The sequence below is a fragment of the Dipodomys spectabilis genome, unplaced genomic scaffold, assembly GCF_019054845.1.
Source record: "Dipodomys spectabilis isolate Male_0828 unplaced genomic scaffold, ASM1905484v1 ptg000125l, whole genome shotgun sequence".
NCBI lineage: Eukaryota > Metazoa > Chordata > Mammalia > Rodentia > Heteromyidae > Dipodomys > Dipodomys spectabilis.
Window position 1 is genome coordinate 10007582 of NW_024870802.1, and position 20211 is coordinate 10027792.

The following is a 20211-nucleotide window of genomic DNA, read 5'->3' on the forward strand; positions in this document are numbered from 1 at the left end:
CAATCCATAGTTGGGACTTGATGACCCATGGCAATCCATAGTTGGGACTTGCAGAGTGCTCTGGTCTTGTCACATCTTGTTCCATCTTGCCTGGGTGTGGGTTTGGCCTGGAGAAGAGTCTCCTGGTAGGATGCCTACTGCTAGGTGATAGACTCAAATTGTTTTTCTCTCCCCCGGTTCTGTAATGTTGCCTGTGTAGGGTGTGTGCTTTCCTTTGACTTCATTATCATATCCCACTGTGATTGGATATTGGCTTTCTGGATACCAAAGCTCTATTTGTTTATCCATTACTCACCCATTCATTCATTCATTCACTCATTCACTCATTCAACAATATTAGTTGAATGCCTGCTTTGTGCAGGGCACTCTGCTAGAATCTGTGGACATAATCAACAGAAGGGACTAAAGTTTCTGTCTGTGTGCACTTGTGTTCGTGTGGTCTTTCTACTTTTCCACCAGTGGGCCAGGGCAGGCCATGTGGCCTCTGAGCCCTCATGTGTAACACAGGGGTGGGAGTCCTGCCCACATAGGACCACCGTGAGGGTTTCCAGTGATACAGGGAGGACTTGTGCTTGGCAGAGAGCCGCTAGGTTATTGTTCTGAAGCAGGGCCTGGGTTAGGGAGGCACCGGTATATGACAGGGTCCCATTTTATGGACCAGGAGTCTTTATCAGCATCTCATACTCCCTGTTCCTTGACTCCTCCAGTCCCAGGATTCTTTCCATTTTCTGGCTCTAACTCTAGCTTCTCTTGTCCTCATCCCTCAGCTCTGTTTTGATAGTGACCTCTCCTGTCTGTTTGGCCCAAGTGATCCTTCTATGCTCCAGTATTTTTCCCAGTACCTACTGGAGGGAGGGGCCTAGGAGGCAGGGCCGCACCTGGCCTCACTCCACTCCTCTTCCTCCCCCTCTCTTTGGATTGGATCAGGTCCAGTTTGAATCAGGTGCAGTCCCTGGCTGTGAGGCATGAAGTACCGGCTGCAGCACCAGCTCTCACCATTACCGTGCTCTATTCCCCCGTGGATGGCAGGCCCGTGCTGGCCACTTCCTCGCCTTCACTCATGCTTGTTTCACTCCTCTCTGCTGTCCAAACCCTGTAACACTGCTAGCCTAGTTTCTGCTCACCTTTCCAAGAAGCCTTCCCATGAATATCAGCTGACACCCTTCCTCCATGCGTCCTCAGCTCAGCCCAGTGAGGCCCTATTAGCTTAGGCCCCTGCCCACTTTGCTGTGTGCACCCCACCACACCAGTTTCATACAGCTCCTGCAGTGACCCCCCCCCTCCCCACCTTAACTAATTTGTGGTCTTTCCCATCCTCAAAGCCCAGCTTCAAAGATTCCCTCCCACCTCCATCCTCTTAGGGCTCAGCAGACTCCATCCCAGCATCGGGGAGTCCTTGGTAGCAGTTTTCCGCTTGTCATTAAATAATTAATTGTGCAGTCAATGTCTAGGGAATGCGGCTATGGCCCAGCTAGATTGTGGCAGGTGGGAGAGCGGGACCCCAGTTGTTAGATTGTGGATCCTGGACCTTTTCTGTGGACCCAGAGAATTCCTTCAGGTTTCACACCTAGGAGGGTTCAATGGTTATGTTTGTGGCTTGGTTGGCTGGTTTATCAACTGGTTGGTTAACTGTTGGTTGAAATTATTGGCTGAATAGCTATCTGATTGGTAAGTTGGTTAATTAGTTGACTGGCTGTTTTTGTTTTTTAATTGATATGGGTGGATGGGTAGATGAATGAATGGGAAAATTATTTAATTTGTTGGCTGGTTAACTTGTTAATGAGTTGTCAGTGGGTGAGTGGGTGGTGGATTGCTTTTTATACAGGTTTTTTTTTTTTTCTTTTTGGTGCCAGTCCTGAGGCTTGAACTCAGAGCCTGGGCACTGTCTCTGAGCTTCTTTTGCTCAAGACTAGCACTCTACCACTTCAGCCATAGCACTACTTCCAGCTTTGTCTGTTGATGTGGTACTGAGGCCTCAAACCCAGAGCTTCATGAATGCTAGGCAAGCATGCTACCACTAAGCCACATTCACAGCCCCTGGACTATGTTTATTATTATTATTATTTTTTAAATATTTATTTACTTATTTTATTCATTTCCAGTCTTGGGGCTTGAACTCAGGGCCTGGGCTCTGTCCCTGAGCTTCTCTGTGTTCAAGGCTGACACTCCATCACTTGAGCCACAGCACCACTTCTGGCTTTTTCTGTTTAGGTGGTAGTGAGGAATCGAACCCAGGGCCTTGTGCATGCAAGGCAAGCGCTCTACCACTAAGCCACCTTCCCAGCCTGGACTGTGTTTTTTATGGCACCATCCTTGAGCCTCTCCGTCTCCATTGGCTGAGTTGACCCTGTTTGGGTTTTCCTGTTACCAGGTTCACTGCACCTAATATTCTTTCTTCCTGTCTGTCCACAGGCACTTGTCCGGCTACCGCCCCACATTTCACAATGTGATGAAGTCTTTCGGTTCTTTGAGACCCGACCTGAGGATGTCAACCCCCCAAAAGAGTGAGTAGTAGCTTGGGCCTCTCCCGCATGCTTAGGAAGTAGGGGCCAGAGCGGAGGCCGGCTGGGGAGGCCCAGGAAGTGGGAGCTCAGTGGAGGAAAGGCTAACAGGGTCAGCCAATGTCTGGCTCTAGGTTTCCTCGATTACCTAGCAAATGAGGGTGAGTCTGCATTTGGGGAGCAGGTTGTTCGGCAAACGCTTCCTAGATCATGGGCTGTAATGGAGCAGATGAGATCACAGAAAACATAAAGGTCCTGCCATGTAGCCATCACTGGACATTAGTAGTCATTGCTATTAATTCAGATCTCTCCCAGCTGTAGGCCTGGGTCTTTTTCTTGAGATACTGCTGATTGTCTGTGCCAGTTTACCTCTGCTGTGGCAAGAGGTGGCCCTGAGAACAGGAATTCTTCCAGCCCTGAGGCAGACCTGAGGCGCCAAGGCCATGGTGTGGGTTGTGATGAACAGAGAGGTCAGAAGGGTTTCTTCTCCCCTGGCCCTGGCCTGGTCTCCACACTGCCTCTCAGAGCTCCACCCCAGAGTGCCTGCTGTGATAGAACCCAGGCCCCGAATGTGACCTTCAGCTGACAGCCTGACGTCCATCAGCCAAGTGCCTGCTCCTCCCTCCAGGGTCTGCTTGCACCTTCCCAGGCCACTGAGCCCACCCCCTCCCTCGGTCCTGAAACATAAACACGGGATCGGGTAACAGCATATTTTGACTCTGGGGCGCTGTGGAGTGGCTTATCAAATTATCAGAGCCTGTGGATTTAATTGGAATTCTCCAGATAACCCCGGCCTCTTTCAAGTGTGCTGCTGCAGGGGCTCTGGAGAATTCATGGGGCTGGGGTGGGGGAGGGCTGCCTTCCTTTCTCACCTTACAGGGAGGGCAAGGTCTGGACAGCCCAGATGTGGGGGGAATGGGCAGCAGCCTTTTTTTTTTTTTTTTTTTAGCTTTGATCCCTTTGTTGACTTCAGTGGGACGGAGAGGGGTGCCATCAACAGTAGCCAGCACTTGCTCTTCCAGACCATTGGCCCAGCACAGAAAAAGCGCTCACCACAGACACCTCTGATGTGCCTGCCTGGGGCAGACACAGTAGTTGTACATCCTCATGCCTCCTTCCCGTCTCACCTCACCCTGGAAGGATGTTCGGGGAGCCCTTGCTCATGCCCCAAACCCTGGCGTTCTTGTAGATTAGTTCTTTGCTTCTCGTGCCTCTTTCTAGTGTTTTCAGTGAGAGACTAGCCCCACTCTTCCTACTTAAGCATGCCAAGGCACTTACTCTCCCCATCCTGTTTCCTCTTTCCTCTTGTGACCTGGCCACCGACTCCTATGATTAGAATGTGGCTGTCCCCCAAGCTCACATGTTGGAACCTAGGCAGCAGAATTAAGAAGTGGTGGGGCCTTTGGAAAGTAATCGAGTCAGGAGGTCTCTGCCCTTGTATTAAAGGCTCAAGAGAAACCCCTTGGCCTCCCTGCCATGTGAGGACACAGCTAGAAAATGTCATGTTTACCAAACCTGCTGGTGCCTTCATTCTGGACTTTCTAGCTTCTAGAACAGGGAGCAAGAAATCTCTAGGTTACCAAGTCACAGAGGGTAAGGCATTTTGTTATAGTAGCCCCAGCAGACTGATACTTACTCCATCTGCTGGAGTGTCAAGCTCCAGGAGAATAGGAACTTGAACTGTTCTGATCTCTACTGAAGCACCCAGGGCCCAGGACAGGGCCTGGTCCACTCAGGTTTTCTTAGGAGAGTAAGACTCAGAGAATGAAGTAGCTCACTCATTCAGCAAGTGGAATGGCCAGGACATAAATCCTAATGGGTTGGTTTCCAGACGGGCTTTTTACCACAATTCTAGTCTCTCAGTTTGTGCCCCCTTAAAGTTCTATCCTCAGCCAGAGCAGGTTGAGCTCAAACTCAGTCCCTTTGTCATTTGTTTTCCTTTTGGGCATAGTATGTGTTTTAGTCTTTCTGAGCTGCTGTAACAGAATACTATAGCTTGGGTGGCCTATAAACCAGAGACGTCTGTTTCTCACAGTTTTGGAGGCTAGAAGTCCTAGATCAGGATTCCTGTAAATTCAGTGTCTCATAGGGACCTGCTTCCTTCATCCATGGCCATCTTTACACTCTACCCTTCCATGGTGGGAGGGCAGAAAAACTCCCTGGGGTCTTTTAATTGCTTGGCTCCATCCAAGATCTGGAGTTCTCAACCTCCTAGGCAGAGGCCACTGCCACTTAGTGCGTCTCTCCGTGCTCTTGGTTGACCCCTCTCTGCTCTGGGCCCAGGCCTGTCTCCTCAGTCCATTTCTTCCTCGGCTCAAGCCAGCCGAGATCCTGATTAAATTCTTGAAATTGCACTAGAAGAACAGAGCCCTGCTTAAACTGGCTTTTGTTCTCAGCCCCTGGACTACAGGCCACCCTGTGTTGGGGCCTAAAACAATGCCCCAGTGTTCAGAGGAGTAAAGGGGGAGAGGGGGGCCCTGACCAGAGAAGAGCCATCCCTGTCCCCCCCCTACCTGTCTAGAGGGCCACCCTGCCCCCCCAGCCAGGGGGCTTGAGCCCTGTTGGAACTGCTCCTGCCTCACCTGCTCCTCCCTGAGCATCCCAGCCCACCTGTCCTTGGGACCCAGGACAGACAGGGAGGGGGCTGTCCTAGGGGGAGGCCAAAATGGAGTTTGGGGCCGGGCTGTGCTGATTGAATCAGGTGGTCACCAAGGGGCTAACCTGGAAGATGAGAGAGAATGAGGCTTGGCGGGAAGGAGATCCAGGGCTGACCAAGGGCAGCTTTTTGTGCCCAGGACAGGAATGTGTTCATCCCATAGACAGCTTCAGCCTTCCTCCCACTCCCATTGTTCAAGCATGTTAAAGCATGGCATCCTTGATTGTTTTCCCAGGGAACAGAGTGTCAGGAAGAGAGGAGGTTCTGCCAGTCCAGCCTGGGTCCGGCAGGTGATGGTGATTTCAGAGCTGGTTACACTTGAGGGTTTGGTGTGGTGACTCCAAATGTCCCCAAGTTCCTTGGGCCCCTGGAATCCTGGGTCTGATCTGCTGAGAAGGCAGTTCAGTCTTTCGGCTTGTGGCTGACCTCTGACATCTTGGGTTAGAGTCTCCGTTGTCCCAATGGCCAGCAGCACACTGTTGGTTCCTCGGAACCAAATTGCCTTCCCTCTCCTGTGTCATAGATCCAGCTGTGAGTGTCATGGGTTGATGGGTAAGCATATGGCAGATACTGACAGAGGTAGAGGTATCTCCTCCCTACACCTCCTCTTCCTAGAAGGCAAAAGGAAGGTTGTAGGGAGAACCTTGGAGTCCCTGCTGTGGATTCCTTCCCTCTCGAGTATTTATTGAGCATCTACTGTGTGTCAGGGACTGCACAGAACAATGAATTCAAGACCCAACATTACCATTAGGCTGAGCATTTTAATCTGATCCCAGCTACTCAAGAAAAAGATCACAGATTTAAGGGCTGGCTGAGCAACAAAGTGAGATCTGGCTTATGACCAGAATCCTAGCCACTCATGTAACTTATGACCAGAATCCTCAGAGTACTCAGGAGACTGAGGTCAGGGGGATCATGGCTGGAGGTCAACTGAGGCATAACGTACACAAGACCAAAGCGAAGCATGGTGATTCCTACCTGCCATTCCAGCTACATCAGAAGTATAAATAGGAAGATCATGGTTCTGGCAGATTCTAGCACAAGTGAGACTCTATTTTTTAAAAATATAATTTTGAGCTGGGTGTCAGCAGCTCACACCTGTAATCCTAACTACTCAGGGGGCTGAGATCTGAGGGTCACCGTTCAAAGCCAGCCCAGGCAGGAAAGTCCGTGAGACACTTATCTTCAATAAGCCACCAGAAAACCAGAAGTGGCCCTGTGGTTCAAGTGGTAGAGCACTGGCCTTGAGCTGAAGAGCTGAAGGACAGTGCCCACGCCCAGAGTTCAAGCGCCTCTCTTCTCTCTCTCTTTCTCTCTCTCTCTCTGTATATATATACATATATATACATATATATATACACATACATATATACACATATATATACATACATATATATACATATATATACATATATATATACATATATATACATATATATACATATATATATATACACATATATAATTTTGTTATTATTAAGGTGTCGTACAGAGGGCTGGGTATGTGGCTCAGTAGTTGAACACCTGCATAGCAAGTCTGAGACCCTGAGTTCAAACCTCAGTGCCACTGGAAAATAGAGATAGATAGTTGGAAGGGGGGAGGGCGAGCACAGGAGATCGAGACATAGTTTCATTATATTGCTCAGGTCCCACCTCTGCCTCAAGAGAGACTGCACAAAGTCAGAACACTCCACTCCGCTTGTAACCTTGTATGATTTCCTTCTCACACCTCAGGTCCCCTTTCTGTGTGCAAGGTCAACACCACTGGCAGATAGCCATGCGCTTCAAGGGAGCTTGCACACATACAACATCTCCAGAGCATCTTGAGTAACTGGCCCCTCACAGAGCCCAACCAGTGTCAGCCTGGCCCAGGGAAGCCCCTCCCCCACCAGGAAGGGCTTGAGGGGTGCATTAGTGGGTTAGGCTGAAAGTAGGCACCAGCTGAACCTCCTTTAGCTCTTGGCTCCAGGATCCTCCCCGGGGCTGCTTCTGATTCTGGGGTGACCCTTCTCTAGGCATTCCACTGACTATTGGGAACACCAAGGACCCCACCCGCAGCTCTGTCCCTCCCCAGGAAGCCATGCATCGGGAGTCAGGGTTGATGTCAGCCCACCCATGCTCAGCTCAGTCCTGGCCATAGCTCTCTGCACCCCACCCACCCATCTGGTAAGGACATGAGCCACTGTGTCCTTCCAAGTCCTCCCTACACACACACACACACACACACACACACACACACACTGCACAAAAAGCCTCTTTATTGCAGATGGGCAAGATTGCTGGCTGGACTCAGGGCTGCGGTTCTGAGGGCAGCTGGGGGGAAGGGCGTGGAACTTTACTATGTTAAGTGAGCCCTGCCCACCCCTGCTGTGATCCCCTTCTACCTGGGTGGGCAGAGGGCAGAAAAGCGCCCACAGGAAGTGTGTCCAGCCCACTGGAAAGGAGGTCAGCCATGGGGAACAAGGGCATCTGTGGGCCTGCGCTTCATGCTGATGGGCAGTTGCAGGGAAGTGGAGCTGAAACTGTCTGGCCTCAGCTCCTAGAGCAAAACCTGTGCGAGCCGTGTTCAGGAAGGGGTGGGCACTGTCCTCCCACTGGCCCAGGGTTTCTGCTCTCTCCAAGAAGGGGCAGAAGGGATATTGCAGGAAGGGTTCCTGGTACAGGGGCTGGGTTGGGTCACAATACGTATTTAGGCTTGTGCTTTCTGTGTCTTCTGAGACCTTAGCCCCTAGAGGGTGGTGCAGGTGCCCAGCTGCTGACTCAATGGGAAGAACAGAAATGGAGGCCATGACCATACAAGTGCCAGGTCATTAGCTACCACGGGCAGCCCGGCCACATCGTCAGGGGGAGGCTTCCCTGAGGAGGAAGCATTCAGGCTGAGGCTGACCAGGATGGAAAGAAATGCTGTATTGCAGAGTAAAAAGGGTGTCCTGAGATATGGACTCGAGGTGGTAATAATGAGCCATGTTTGCACTTCAGTATCAGGTAAGGAGGCAGAATCTGGGGGGTCCCTGAGGTCCCTCTTCCTGTGGTCCATTTGGAAGCATTTGGCAAGCAAAATGCCACAGCCAGCGTCTAGGGTAGAGCTGACATTCACAAACAGTTGAAAGGCAAGGGATGGGCAGTAAGACTATTATGTGGCCCCTTCTTCATGGGTCAGATCAGTTAGGTCTTGAGCTTGACTGGAGTTGAGACCCCACTGTAACGATGGGTCACTTGGAGGGCCGCAGCTTACACAATCATCTAGCCCCACCTGGTGGCAGCAGTAAATATAACAACCACCGACATTTTGGCTGGATTCTGTGCATGTGGCCCGGGGGCTATGTGGAAGAGGTGCTGGATGGTGGAATGGAGTTCATGTCGCTTGGACTTACCAGTGCTTTCCTATGAGACTCATGGTCCTTTTTTCAGGCAAGGTAGCTTGGTCCCAGACTGATTGTCTCTCAGCTAGTGTCAGAAGTGCATCCAAGCCCTTACCTTCCCAGTTTTGTCTATGCCCTAGCCAGCCACACAGGTGAATATGGAAGAAACATTGAGGCCACGCCAGGGTGCCTAGCTGTAAATCTCAAGATGGGACCTGTTATCTCACGAAGGGCAGAGGGAGTGGATCAGTCTGGGGAGTGAGGGGGGGTGGGGAGTAGGCACTGAAGGTTAAATTGAATTCACCTTCCACGTATGGGCGTCTCTTAAGGGGAATCCAGGATTCACAGACAACTGTATCCCCGAGAGGGCACAGAAGTTAAGAGACCTCGGGGTTGTGTTGAGCCTTTTTACCTCTGTCCTCAAGTGCTCTGCAGACACCTCATGCTGTGGACTAGACATCAAGGAAGGGCACTGCCCAGAAGGTAGATAGGTCAGAGAGCTTTGCTGGAAGCATCCAGAAAAGTTGGTGGTATCTCTCCCCCACCCCTGCAACACAGACACACAGACAAAGACACAGACACACAGACACACACACACACACACACACACACACACACACACGCCTGTTTGTCACCCGGGGAGTTATCAGGCAACACATAGGCTGAAGCTGGAGATGAGAGGTTGTTTTGGCCTGAGCCTGGTTCAGTGGTTAAGGGCAGAGGGAGACTTTGTGTATCATAAAACTCATTGTAGAGGTATAAGGATTAGATAATTATTAGCAGTATTTGTAGTTGCACAACTATTTCCACAATCCAAGTTTAGAAGAAGGGATTCAATGTTCCCCACGCCAGTGTTTTAGAACCCAATTAGCACCTCTTCCCTCTGCTCCTGTCTGAGATGAAGTGTGTATTCCTAGGGGCGGAGTCCCTGCCCACCCACAGGCTGCTTGCATTGTTTTTGTTTTTGTTTTGTTTTGTTGGTCATGGGGCCTGAACTCTGGGTCTGGGTGCTGTCCCTCATCTCTTTAGCTCAAGGCAAGTGCTCTACCACTTGAGACACGAGGCCACTTCTGGCTTTTTTTCTGCTTACGTGGTGCTGGGGAATCGAATCCAGGGCCTCATGCATGCAAGGCAAGGACTCTACCACTGAGCCACCTTCCCAGCCCCAACGCTTGCATTGTTAGCCCCTCCTGCCGTTCTGTGACGGTTTGGCAGCACTGTTGAGTAGGAACCCAGCTTCTTCTGGGCCTCTTGAATCCCATGGCCCAGCTGGGTAGTCACCTTGAACTTTATGCCCAACCCTAGTTAGCCAGGCCCCCTTGAATACAGTGCTCACCACCCCTGCCCCCACAAGCTTCTCAATAAGCCAATAGGCACAGGCCACAGACCAAAGGGCCAAGCCACAGAGATGCCCAGCTTGTGCCCAGAGTAAGTCACCATTGTCCCTGTCTCCCAGATGAGGGGGAGCGAGATGTCCCCTCTTGGGATGCCTCTGGGAGGGAGGCTGGCAGAAGTGTGAGCAGGCAGCCAGTCACAGGTCTCAACTTAGAACCAGACACTGCCCCCTCCCCACACACACAGCTGGGTGACAAGTGGGGTAACACTTTCACCCCTTCCTAACTCACCCCAGTTAGACCACCACCTTACACCACCCCTTACAACATGCCCCTCCCTCCAACTGGGACTTCTCAGTTGTCTCTGCCACAGATACAATTCAGTCCAACACCCAGCCCCCTGAGAGGCTGCACCTTTCCTGAGAGCCAGGATGGCCTCTGCCTGAGCATCACTGTGTCCTCGGGCTAGTGGAGGCCGGGGCTGCAGGCTCCACATGCTCCACACCCTCCTGAGTAGAGTGCGTGTCTTCATCCCTGCATTCTGCCTGGGTACAGAGAAAGCTGCTGTGGCCGGAGAGGGCTGGGCCTGCAAAGCAGTGTTCATCTCAGGGAGGGGCCTCGGCCTGGGCCTCCCAAGCCACAAGAGGTTTTCCTCCATGGTCCCATCCCACCTGGTCAGGAGTCTCCGATGATAGCCTCACAGTGGGCAGCTAGCTGCCGAAGGAGTCTGAGGGAAGAGCACATGTTAACTCCTGTGTTGGTTCCCTCCAAGGACAGGGGACTGTGCCTGGTCTTGCCAGCTACAACGATCTTACTGCATAGGTGGAAGATGGTTTGTGTCTCTTGAGGCCCAAAATGATTCCAGGAATAGTAGGTGTTTTGGCTTGGAATCTTCCAGAAGCCCATCTGAAGGCAAAGATTGGAGCTCAAACGGTTTGTTTTTGGAGGCAAGCTCACCCAGCCCCAGTGAATGCGTGCGTGGCAGAAGGGAAGGCAGCCAGAGGGAGGTGTTCAGAAGTTTAACTCCACCTGGAGCAGCACAGGGCTACAGGCTGGCGCAGCCCGGGGCAGCCCGGGGCAGGGGGACTGGGCGTGCATGCGTCCTCCATGACCCCTGCAGCCACCTCCACACAGCAGCCAGACGGAGCTTTCAGAAACCTTAGTGAGTGAGTGTTAGACACGAGTGGCTTTCCACAGCGATGGGGTTGATTCTGAAGAGCGTCTGGTGCCCCCTAAACCACGTCTCATCCTGCTGCTCGCGGGCTCCGCTTTGCCCCTCACTCCTCCGAGATCTTCCCTGCTTCATCTCAGCCATGCTGTGTTTCCCTCACGGCTGCAGCCCCTTTTCATCACTTTACTCATCCGGCTGTCCGGCTCTCCTCAGGCTCTCTGCTCCCCAAGGGTAAAGAGTGAGCCTGGGTTGTTCAGACCCATGACCCTGGGCCTCAGGCCCAGTAGATGCTCTGCAAATACCTGCGGATGCAGGAGTGGTGAGAGCGAGGGGGACCGCAAGTTGGGGCTACTGGGAAGATTCTGCCCGCTTTCCCAGCCTGGGACTGGGGATACTGGATTAATTATCCCAGACCTGAGGTCAGCAAAGGCTGAAGTTATCAGGAAGGACTGCTGTCCTTGCCCCAGGGGCCGTTGGTGAGCGCCTAGTGTACAGGGAGGGTTGCTGTGGGTAGATGTGGATAAGAGCAGCTCTGAGGACAAGAGGAGCTGATGAGGGCGTGGCTTGGGACGGCACAATGGAGATGTCTCAAGAAGGCAGAGCTCGTGTCCGTAATGGTAATAATGATACCAGTGGTTAGTCTACTCCCCACCCCTGCCTCTGGGAAGGAAGGGCGCCCTCCAGGTACAGAGGCCAGCTCCATGGTGACTCCCTCCTAGATCTAGCTCAGCCCTTGAGCCCCTCCCCTTGCCGAGTTGAGGGGTTTCTCCTGGGTAGCATACAGAAGACTTTATTGGGGGGGGGTGCAGGAGGGAGGATGGCGGTGGTAGCCTGCGCCTTGGGTACCGGAGCTCTGTAATGATGTCCTGGTGAGCAGCAGCTTTATGATGGTCACAGTCAAGCTGGCTCAGTCCAATCCCTGATAGTGACAGCTCAGGGAAACTGAGGCACAGAGAAGGGCTGGCATCTCCCACACTGTCCACTCAGCGGACACATGATTTGTGCTAGTGGGCTGGCCTGGTTTGGGGTCCACCTCTTTTTACCTGCCCAGGGATGGCCCCCTTGTTGGCCTTGGACATAGGCTAGCCCACCCCAGAGCTTCCAAGTCCCCTCTCCCAACACACACACACACACACACACACACACACACACACACACTGTACTCTGGCACCTGGCTCTCTGCCCCTTTGTCCTGCACTTCGGGTATGCACCGTGCAGAGTGGCGGAGCCTGCCCCTCTGTGGAGCAGCCTCTCTGCCCACCGGGAGCACAGCAGGGTGTGGACTGCACTCCTGTAGTCTGGGATCATTGAGCCTCCCATCTCCCAGGCCCATCACATTCACCGCAGAAAGTACCAGAACAGGCACCTTCCCTCACATCATCCTCCCCTCTCCAACCTCCTCCCCACTTCCAGCGTAACTCTAACTATTGTACCTCTTCTGGGGCATAACTCTTGTGCCTCTCTCTTCTTGGCAGCCTTCCCTGGCACATTGGGCTGCTCTGATCTCTGGTTCTGGCAATTCCTACACAATATACTCTTTTGACCAAGCTTTGGGGCATCTAATCACAAGGCAACTTATATGTTTTCATTTCCTGCATATTTCTTATCTCTTCAACTAAAGCGTGTGTTCTTTGAGGCAGAAACAATGTGTCTTCTGCCATTCTCCTGCTTCAGGCACAAGAATGGGTCTCTAGCCAGCACTAGTAGCTCATTCCTGTAATCCTGGCTACCCAGGATTGAAGTTCAAAGCCAGCCCCAGGCAGACACATCCAAGAGACTTTTATTTCCAATTAATAAGCAAAGAACCAAACGCGGAGGAGCAAAAATCCAGAAGTGGAGGTTTGGCTCAAGTAGTAGAGTGCCAGCCATGAGTAGAAAGCTAAGGGAGAGAGTGAGGCCTTGAGTTCAAGCCCTGGTACCAGCACCGAAAGGGGAGGAGGGGGGCTGTAGCAACTCTTCAGCTAGGCCGTGGATGAGAAAGGGATGGAAAGTAGAGGATGGATTGATTGATGGATGAAAGATGGGTAGATAGACAAGTGGACTTTGAAGGACAAGGAAGACCTCCTAGCCCTTCTCTCTGGGGACTTTGCAGCTGAACCCCATCACCAGTGTCTGGTGCTTCATCTCACAACAGTTCTGTGGGGGTAGGAAATGTTTTATCCCCTTAAAATGTTTTATCTAAGGCACAGAGAGGCTCAGTAACTTGCCTTCGTCACAGAGTGGCAGGTGGCTAACCAGGATACCAACCTACCCACTTTCCCTTTGTACTCTCTGCTCAGAGCCATGGGGTAGAGATACACTCAAGGCCTTTGCCCAGAATGCTTGGACAGACAGACAAGAGACAGACAGACTACAGACAATGCATTTTCCTTTTTCTGGGAACGGAGCAGCAGTACATACCCTCTGGGATGTGTCCGGAGACCAGAAAAATCCTCAGGGACCTGGGAGGAAGGCAGTCTATGTCAGCCTTTAACATCAGCCTCTCTGGGACACCATTTTGGGGGCCTAAAACCCCCTTTACTCCCCCCAGGAATCCAGCTTTCACCCAGAGTAGGAATCTGGCCTCTCTGGACCATCCAGAGTCACAATGGAGCCCATTCTCAGAACCCTGGAAAACACAGACCGTGTGGAGAAAGGACAGATTCTTGTTGGACACAAGAGCTCTCAGAGCGACCATTTACATCAGCTCCTGACAAATGGGGGCAAAGCCCAGTGTTCATGCCCCTGGGTCTGTGCTGCCTGGAGGTCGCAGCCCTCCAGACCATTTCGTGTCAAGGCTCTCAAAAGCCAGAACAGAAACCCAGCTTGGGGCTAAGTGGGGTGGGAAACTCCCCAGCACTCTGCAGACCTCAGCTGACCCCAGAGCCCCTTCTAGGCCCTTCCTCATTGGGCTTTTGGAAGAACACATACAGCTCTGTCTCACAGAAGTTCCCCTGCAACACTCGGACTGGCCTCCTTTTAAGAATGGGAAAACTGAGGCCCAGAGAATATGTGAGTATTTTTAGAATACTTCTGCCAGGTAACAAGTGTTACATCCCAAGCTAATCAGAGGTAGGCAGGTAGGTAGACAAGCAACTGAAACCATTTCACAAAACAGCCTTCACCAATCATGATGCTCAGATCATTTCTTTTAGACTTGCTCATTAGCACCCACCCAAGTTGGTGTTAGAACTCACAGACAGCTCACGCACAGCTTATCATTTGAAAAGCAGACGATTCAAAGTGGCCTGCTTGGGTCCTCTAGGCCCTGAGGGGCTGAATTGGACCCAGAACTAGGTCAGGTGACATTCAACCAGGTGACAAAACTAGTCAGAGCCAGGCTGCTACCTCCATCTCCCAGCTCCATACCTTGCGTCTTTACAAAAATGTTCCCTAGCCAGCCGCCAGTGGCTCACACCTGTAATCCTAGCTACTAAAGAGGCTGAGATCTGAGGATCTCCGTTCAAAGCCAGCCCAGGCAGGAAAGCCCTCAAGACTCTTATCTCCAATAAATCACCAGAAAACTGAAAGTGGCGTTGTAGCTTAAGTGGTAGAGAGCTAGTCTTGAGTTGAAGAGCTGACTGACAGTGCTCAGGCGCAGAGTTCAAGCCCTATGACTGATGAAAAAAAAAAAAAAGTTCCCTAACTGGGCTCAGACCTTGAATTCTAGATACAACAGCTGGACATTAAAGCCTGACCAGGCCTGGTCTTGCCCCCCTGCCCTGCCTGAAGCTACTTTGCTTGCTTCGAGAACTTTTCCTCCAGCCTATCCTCTCAAGGGACCCAAAGACCTTCAAGGAAGACTTTCAAGGGTCCTTCCTCCAGAAAGCCACCTAGGACCTACCCAGACCCCTCAGCCCCACCCCTGCAGCTCAGCTTAGGCTCAGAATGTTAGCCTCTGCATTGCTTCCCCAGCTGGACCCTCAACTTGCAAGCCAGAAGCACAGGTGGTTTTTCTGGTGTACCTGCATGGCAGGCAGAACGGGCGTTCACTGGGTGATAATGACGTTACACCTCTGGGGCTGCAGGTCCCCTCCCTGGCCAAGGTTGGGTACTATGGCCCCCACCTCTCCTAGGAGTGCTCCTGTTCCCAGCCTCCACTTGAGTCTCAAGGTCACCCCCAAGTCAGCTGTTTGGCACCTAGCCTGCTGCTCAGGCAATTCCCAGCAGCAGCAGAGCCCACAGACAGGCATCCCGGGCCAAGCGGCCAATGTCAGCCAGCAGACAGGAAGGGAGAATGTCAGGCTGGGAGTCCACGTGTGTCCCGGAAGGACGGGGGCAGGGCCAAGGGCTGAGTGGCTCAGCCAGGAAGCAGCATCCTTTCGCACAGCAATGCGCCAGGCTGGCCTTCCCTCCCTCTTCCCTCCCTTGTCTTCTGCTCCTCCTAACCTTCCCTTTCGCTCCAAGAACATTGAGGTGCAGGCTGGCCTTCTCCTTTCCCCAGCCAAAGCCCAGTGCCTGCTTCTGGTGTGTCTTCTTCTTATAGCCTAGTCCCTAGCGGGCCTTGACTTGAGCCCCAAGGTCCTCAATCTTCCCATCCAGAAAACAGGTGAGCACTGGCTCCACTTACTTGAGAGCACTGAAGATCAAATGCTGGGAAATTTCCAGAGGATGATGAAGGGAAGAGTCATGTAAGAACAGGAGGCTGACCCACCAGAATTACATGCCCTTCCCACTGCCTCCCTCCAGCCTCTTCCAACACAAACCTAAGAAAGAACAGAAGTCTCATCTCACCAAGAGAAATCACACTAAGAGAAATTAGAGGGCAGGAGAGAAAAAAGTAAGAAAAGTCAACCCTCCTGGGTACTTGTTAGTATAAAAATGTGGGGCCCAGCTCCTTGGGCAGTTTGGAGTCTTATAACCAATCTTGTGCTATAAAGATCAGGAGGACCCCTTGAGTCCTGGAATTTGAGGCCAGATAGGGCCACAGAGCAAGAACTTGTCAAAAAGAAAGGAAGAAAATGCCCTAATCGGTGAGTCTAGACTCCTCGTTTCTCTAGATCATTGTCCCTTTGACAGATGAGCCGAGGGCTAAGAGTGTTTGCTCAGTGTTAGAGCATAGGTTTAGCACAAAGCCCTAGGTTCAGTCCCTAGCACCAAAAGAAAAAGAAAAGCCAGCCACAGAGGCAATATCCTTTTAGTCTCAGCTACTAGGGAATGCTGTAATGGGAGAATAACCCGAGCACCTCCTTGAGTTTCAAGGTTCTCTGCAGCGTCCATGTTTAAAGAGGCCTTTGCCATCTGGGTGGCAGATGGCAAAATCTCCTCCACCCAGATGAGTCCAGGTTCTGATGAATGAAAAATGGCACTAAAGACGGTTCCAGGCCGCACCCTCTGCATGCCCTATAGCGGTCCTTCCCACAGCCTGCACAGTGGTGCTGTGACCATCCTCATCAATAGGGGCAAAGGAGGTGGCTCAAGGTCTCTGCCACCCAACTAGCCATCCACAGAGATTTGAGCTCAGGCTGGCCTTCCTCACAAAGCTGCAGATATACCCCTCCCCCAACGGGACAAGGGGCCAAGACATGGAGTCTGGCACATGGGTGGGGTCTGGGGGAGGCTGTGTCCTTGTGCTGGTTTGGAGGGACCCCACCCCTCTTCCCAATCCCGCCAGGTCCCTGTTGATCCAGTCTGTGCCCCTCCTGTCTTCCTGGCTTTGATGGTGGCTGTGGCAGTGGCCTTAGCCACCGTGGATCAGCTGCAGAGAAGGCTGGGCTGAGGGAGCTTGTCAGGACGCTGCCTGGGCGGCCTTTCCAATTCCATTAGTTTCTGGCGTCATCACAGTAGGGAGAAGCGAGACCTGCCCCCCCCCCCCCCTCCTGTGGCTCCCTGGGACACCGTGATTCAGCAGCTAGTCGGAAGCAGGCTAGACTTAGGATCCACAGGGTGTGGAGTCATCCGCAGGGGTAGGGGCTCTCAGCATCAGCTCAGGGCAAGAATTGGAGCTAGGAGGGAGAGTGAGGAGGGTGTTCTGGGGCCCCATTGCTGGGCTCTGCTGTGCTGCCAGGCAGTGGAAGGTGTGAGGGCTGGAGCTGGGGGAGCCCTCATGTCCTGGTATGTGTAGAATGGGGGAGTCCCAGCTACAACATACCCAAACTGCTCCTCAGCAAATCCAGCAGCTAAAAATATGACATGGCTTCACGAGAAGATGCCCAACCGGAAACATTTAAGAGGTTTCCTATTAGGGCAGTGCCTGCTCAGGCTGGAAGCCAGATGCCACAGGAGGGATTCCTCTGCCCGCCACCCACCATTCAGTCACAGCCTGCACACAGGACCCCCACCCCACACTCTGCACCTCCTGCTGGGGGGAAGCAGGCTGGGTGGGGGTGGGGGAGCTGGGGTGACTTCAGATCTGGAACAAGACCAGGCTTCCAGGTGGCCAGCAGAAGCCTCGCCCAATCACTGGATGATCCTAGTCCTGCAGGCTTCCCTTAAACTTTGCCCTTCTCACTAGCTAGATGAAGAGTTTACACTGGGTGTGGTAGTGCACATCTATAATCCCAGCCCTAGGGAGGGCTCTAGACAGTCTGACTTGGAGATTCATCTGGAAGCTTCTTCAGCACTCCAAACACACTGTCCTTACTTTGGCCTTAGGGATGGTCGAGGCCCTGGTGCATATTATGTAACACAGCCCAGCCTCACAATCCCCTGGGAAGCTTACTGGAAATGAAGATAACCTAGTAGGTGGGGGTGGGGCTTCCCATCTGAATTTTTAGCCAGTCTTCTAGACGATTCCATTGAATGGCCAAGGCACATGAATAATCTCCCTTTCCCACGCCTGGCCCAGGGACCCCAAGCCACATGGGAGTAGCCTGCCTGGGGCTGGGGCTACAGACCTGGAGAAACCTGGGCCGTCCCCCTGGGGCTACAGGGAGAACAGGGGACGCAGGGGCCTCTTTGCCAGTCACACCCTGCCCAGCCTTCCTCAGTTAAAAGCTTGAAGCAGGAATTTCCTCCTTGGCAGTGGATATCTTCTGGGCAGGGCACCACCACCGTATAATCTGCTCCTCCTATCTGGGAGTTCTCCCCACCCTTGAACAGCAAGGCAGGCTGGGAGCCCAGCCTCTCTTCTGCCACAGTTAGCAGAGCATGCTGGGGACCCGAGGCCTGAGTCCCAACAGATTCTCCTTCACCCCACAAGCTGTTTCCCCATCTTTAGGACCCTCCTCTCAGCATGGAGGGTTGAAGAAGCATGGCTTGCCATGATGTGGTCCGGCAGAGGCTCCTCTGGTCCTGGCTGCACAGCCTAGCAGCAGGAGGCTGAGGCAGGAAGATCATCCTAGGCAACACAGGGAGACCCTGTCTCAAAACAACAGGAAAAGAAACACATAGGCTTGAGCTATGTCCCCAGCATTCCAAATACTGAGCTCTGAGCCCAAACTTTGTACAAATGTAGGAGCTCATTGCCTCTGGCTGTGGCAGGCCAGTCACCTTGTGCTAACCACTGGCCTGGCAGAAGTCAGATCTCCAGAGTCCCAGTCTCAGGGAGTCACTGTGCAGTCCTCACTGCATTCTCTGTGAGCTGCTGCTGCTCCTTCTGCACAAGTCCCCTCTTGTCAGCAGACTGGCTGACTAGTTTGCTTGGACCAAAGCTGCAATGTGAGTGGCATTTCCTCCCGGGGCAGGATTGGGAAAGCTGCCTGATGGGAGTGTGCGGGCAGATAGCAGGCTCTCGGCTAGATGACCCTCCACAGGCAATAATGCAAGCAAACCTCCCAGCAGTTAGTGGATTTGAACTCAGGGCTCAGTTCTTCCGAAGTTCAACCTTCATCCCTAGCTAGCACTCCTGGCCTCCCAGTCAACGATGCAGAGCTTACCCGCCCCGGGCCCCATGCCCAAGTTGCCCAGCCTTAACCTTTAAGACCTAAGCTTACCCCAGCCAGCCCAGCCAGTGCTTATTCCCACCGAGGTGACATTTCAGTTGTGATTTGACAGTGAATGAGTAATCACAAGCCACGCAAAGAAGTGGGGAGCGGGGAGCGAGCTTCCCGCACAAGTCAGGGCCTGGATTCCAACGGGAGCCTCAGTTTCCCTGTTCACGAAGTGCTAGGGAACCTGTTCCCCTAATCCTAGAAGGCTAAGGGAGGGGCATTCCTCGGGGCGGGGCGGGGCGGGGAGGACCGATCGCACTCGTGGGAGGCCGCCGGGCTGCCGGAACCCGCGCGGGCGGGCAGCGCGCGGCGCGCAGTGCGGGCGGCTGCGGAGCGCGCGGCTCGCCGGGGCCGTGGGCATCACATGAGCAACGACTCCCGGCCGGCCGCAGCCCCGTGTCCCCGCCCGGCTCTAACCATGTCTATCTGTTGTTGCTTCTTTTTCAGGGACTATGGCAGTTCCAAGAGGAAATCAGGTAAGGGAACCTGCGGGCGTTTGTTTGTTGTTTGTTTTTTCGTTTTGCTCTGCCACCCCTGTTTCACACGCGCGCCCCTCCGACCCTGCGGGGGATTGTGATCCTGCGGATCCAGGGGTCCTTTGGGTGCTCACCTCTAGTCCTTGCCCTGGAAGATCGTGGCCGGTTGCACCTTGATCTCCTTCCCCCTCCCCCCTCCCCTGCCTCAGCTTGGGAATGGATGCGTTGGGGGCCGTGCGGGCGTCTTGGGAAGGTCCTAAGTCGGTTCCCTCATTCCAGGCTGCGGTTCCACAGCTGGGCACCGTGGTGGCTTCCCGTGCGTTCTTCCCCGGGTGCGCCGGTGCGCAAGGGTTAATAGAGACGCGGGCTCCTCCCGTGAGGAGGGGAGATCTGGAGTGCGGAGGGGTCGTCCTTGAACGGCGGGATGGGAGTTTCAGTCCCGCACGGTGGGGGGGGGGCTCCCCTCCCCCAGCTCTGAGCCCGCGCCCCTGGCTGCAGGGTGGGGGCGCCCCGGGGGGGGGACGGGGCGCCCCCGCGCCCGCCCGGCAGGTGCAGCGCTCGCCCGCCCCGCTGGAGTTTGAGAAGCGGGTAGGGGACCCCCTCCTCGTCCCCCCCTGAGAGCGACGCGGATGGCCGCGGTGTGCCCGGGCTGTCCGCTGCCTGCGGGATCACTGGAGGATTTTCTCCCCGGATGGGGGAGGCCGGGCTGGAAAATGGCACCGTGTGGGTGTGGGCGGGGTGTCGTTCACGGGGGAGGAGGGGTTCTCCCGCAGTTTGGGCTGCGTGTGCGGGGCCCAGGCTGCTCCCGGTCTGTGCACACGCGCGCGCGTGTGACCAGTGGGGGCGGTGCATGCACCGGGC

General features: G+C 53.6%; 1 protein-coding gene across 1 annotated transcript in view; it reads left to right on the forward strand.

The window, feature by feature from the left end:
- Sh3pxd2a (SH3 and PX domains 2A) overlaps positions 1 to 20211 on the forward strand; it is a 192728-nt gene that overhangs the window by 99046 nt on the left and 73471 nt on the right. The window contains exons 5-6 of the mRNA XM_042689196.1: positions 2413 to 2504; positions 19322 to 19350. Coding sequence (XP_042545130.1) covers positions 2413 to 2504; positions 19322 to 19350 — 121 coding nt within the window. The remainder of the gene's footprint in view (positions 1 to 2412; positions 2505 to 19321; positions 19351 to 20211) is intronic.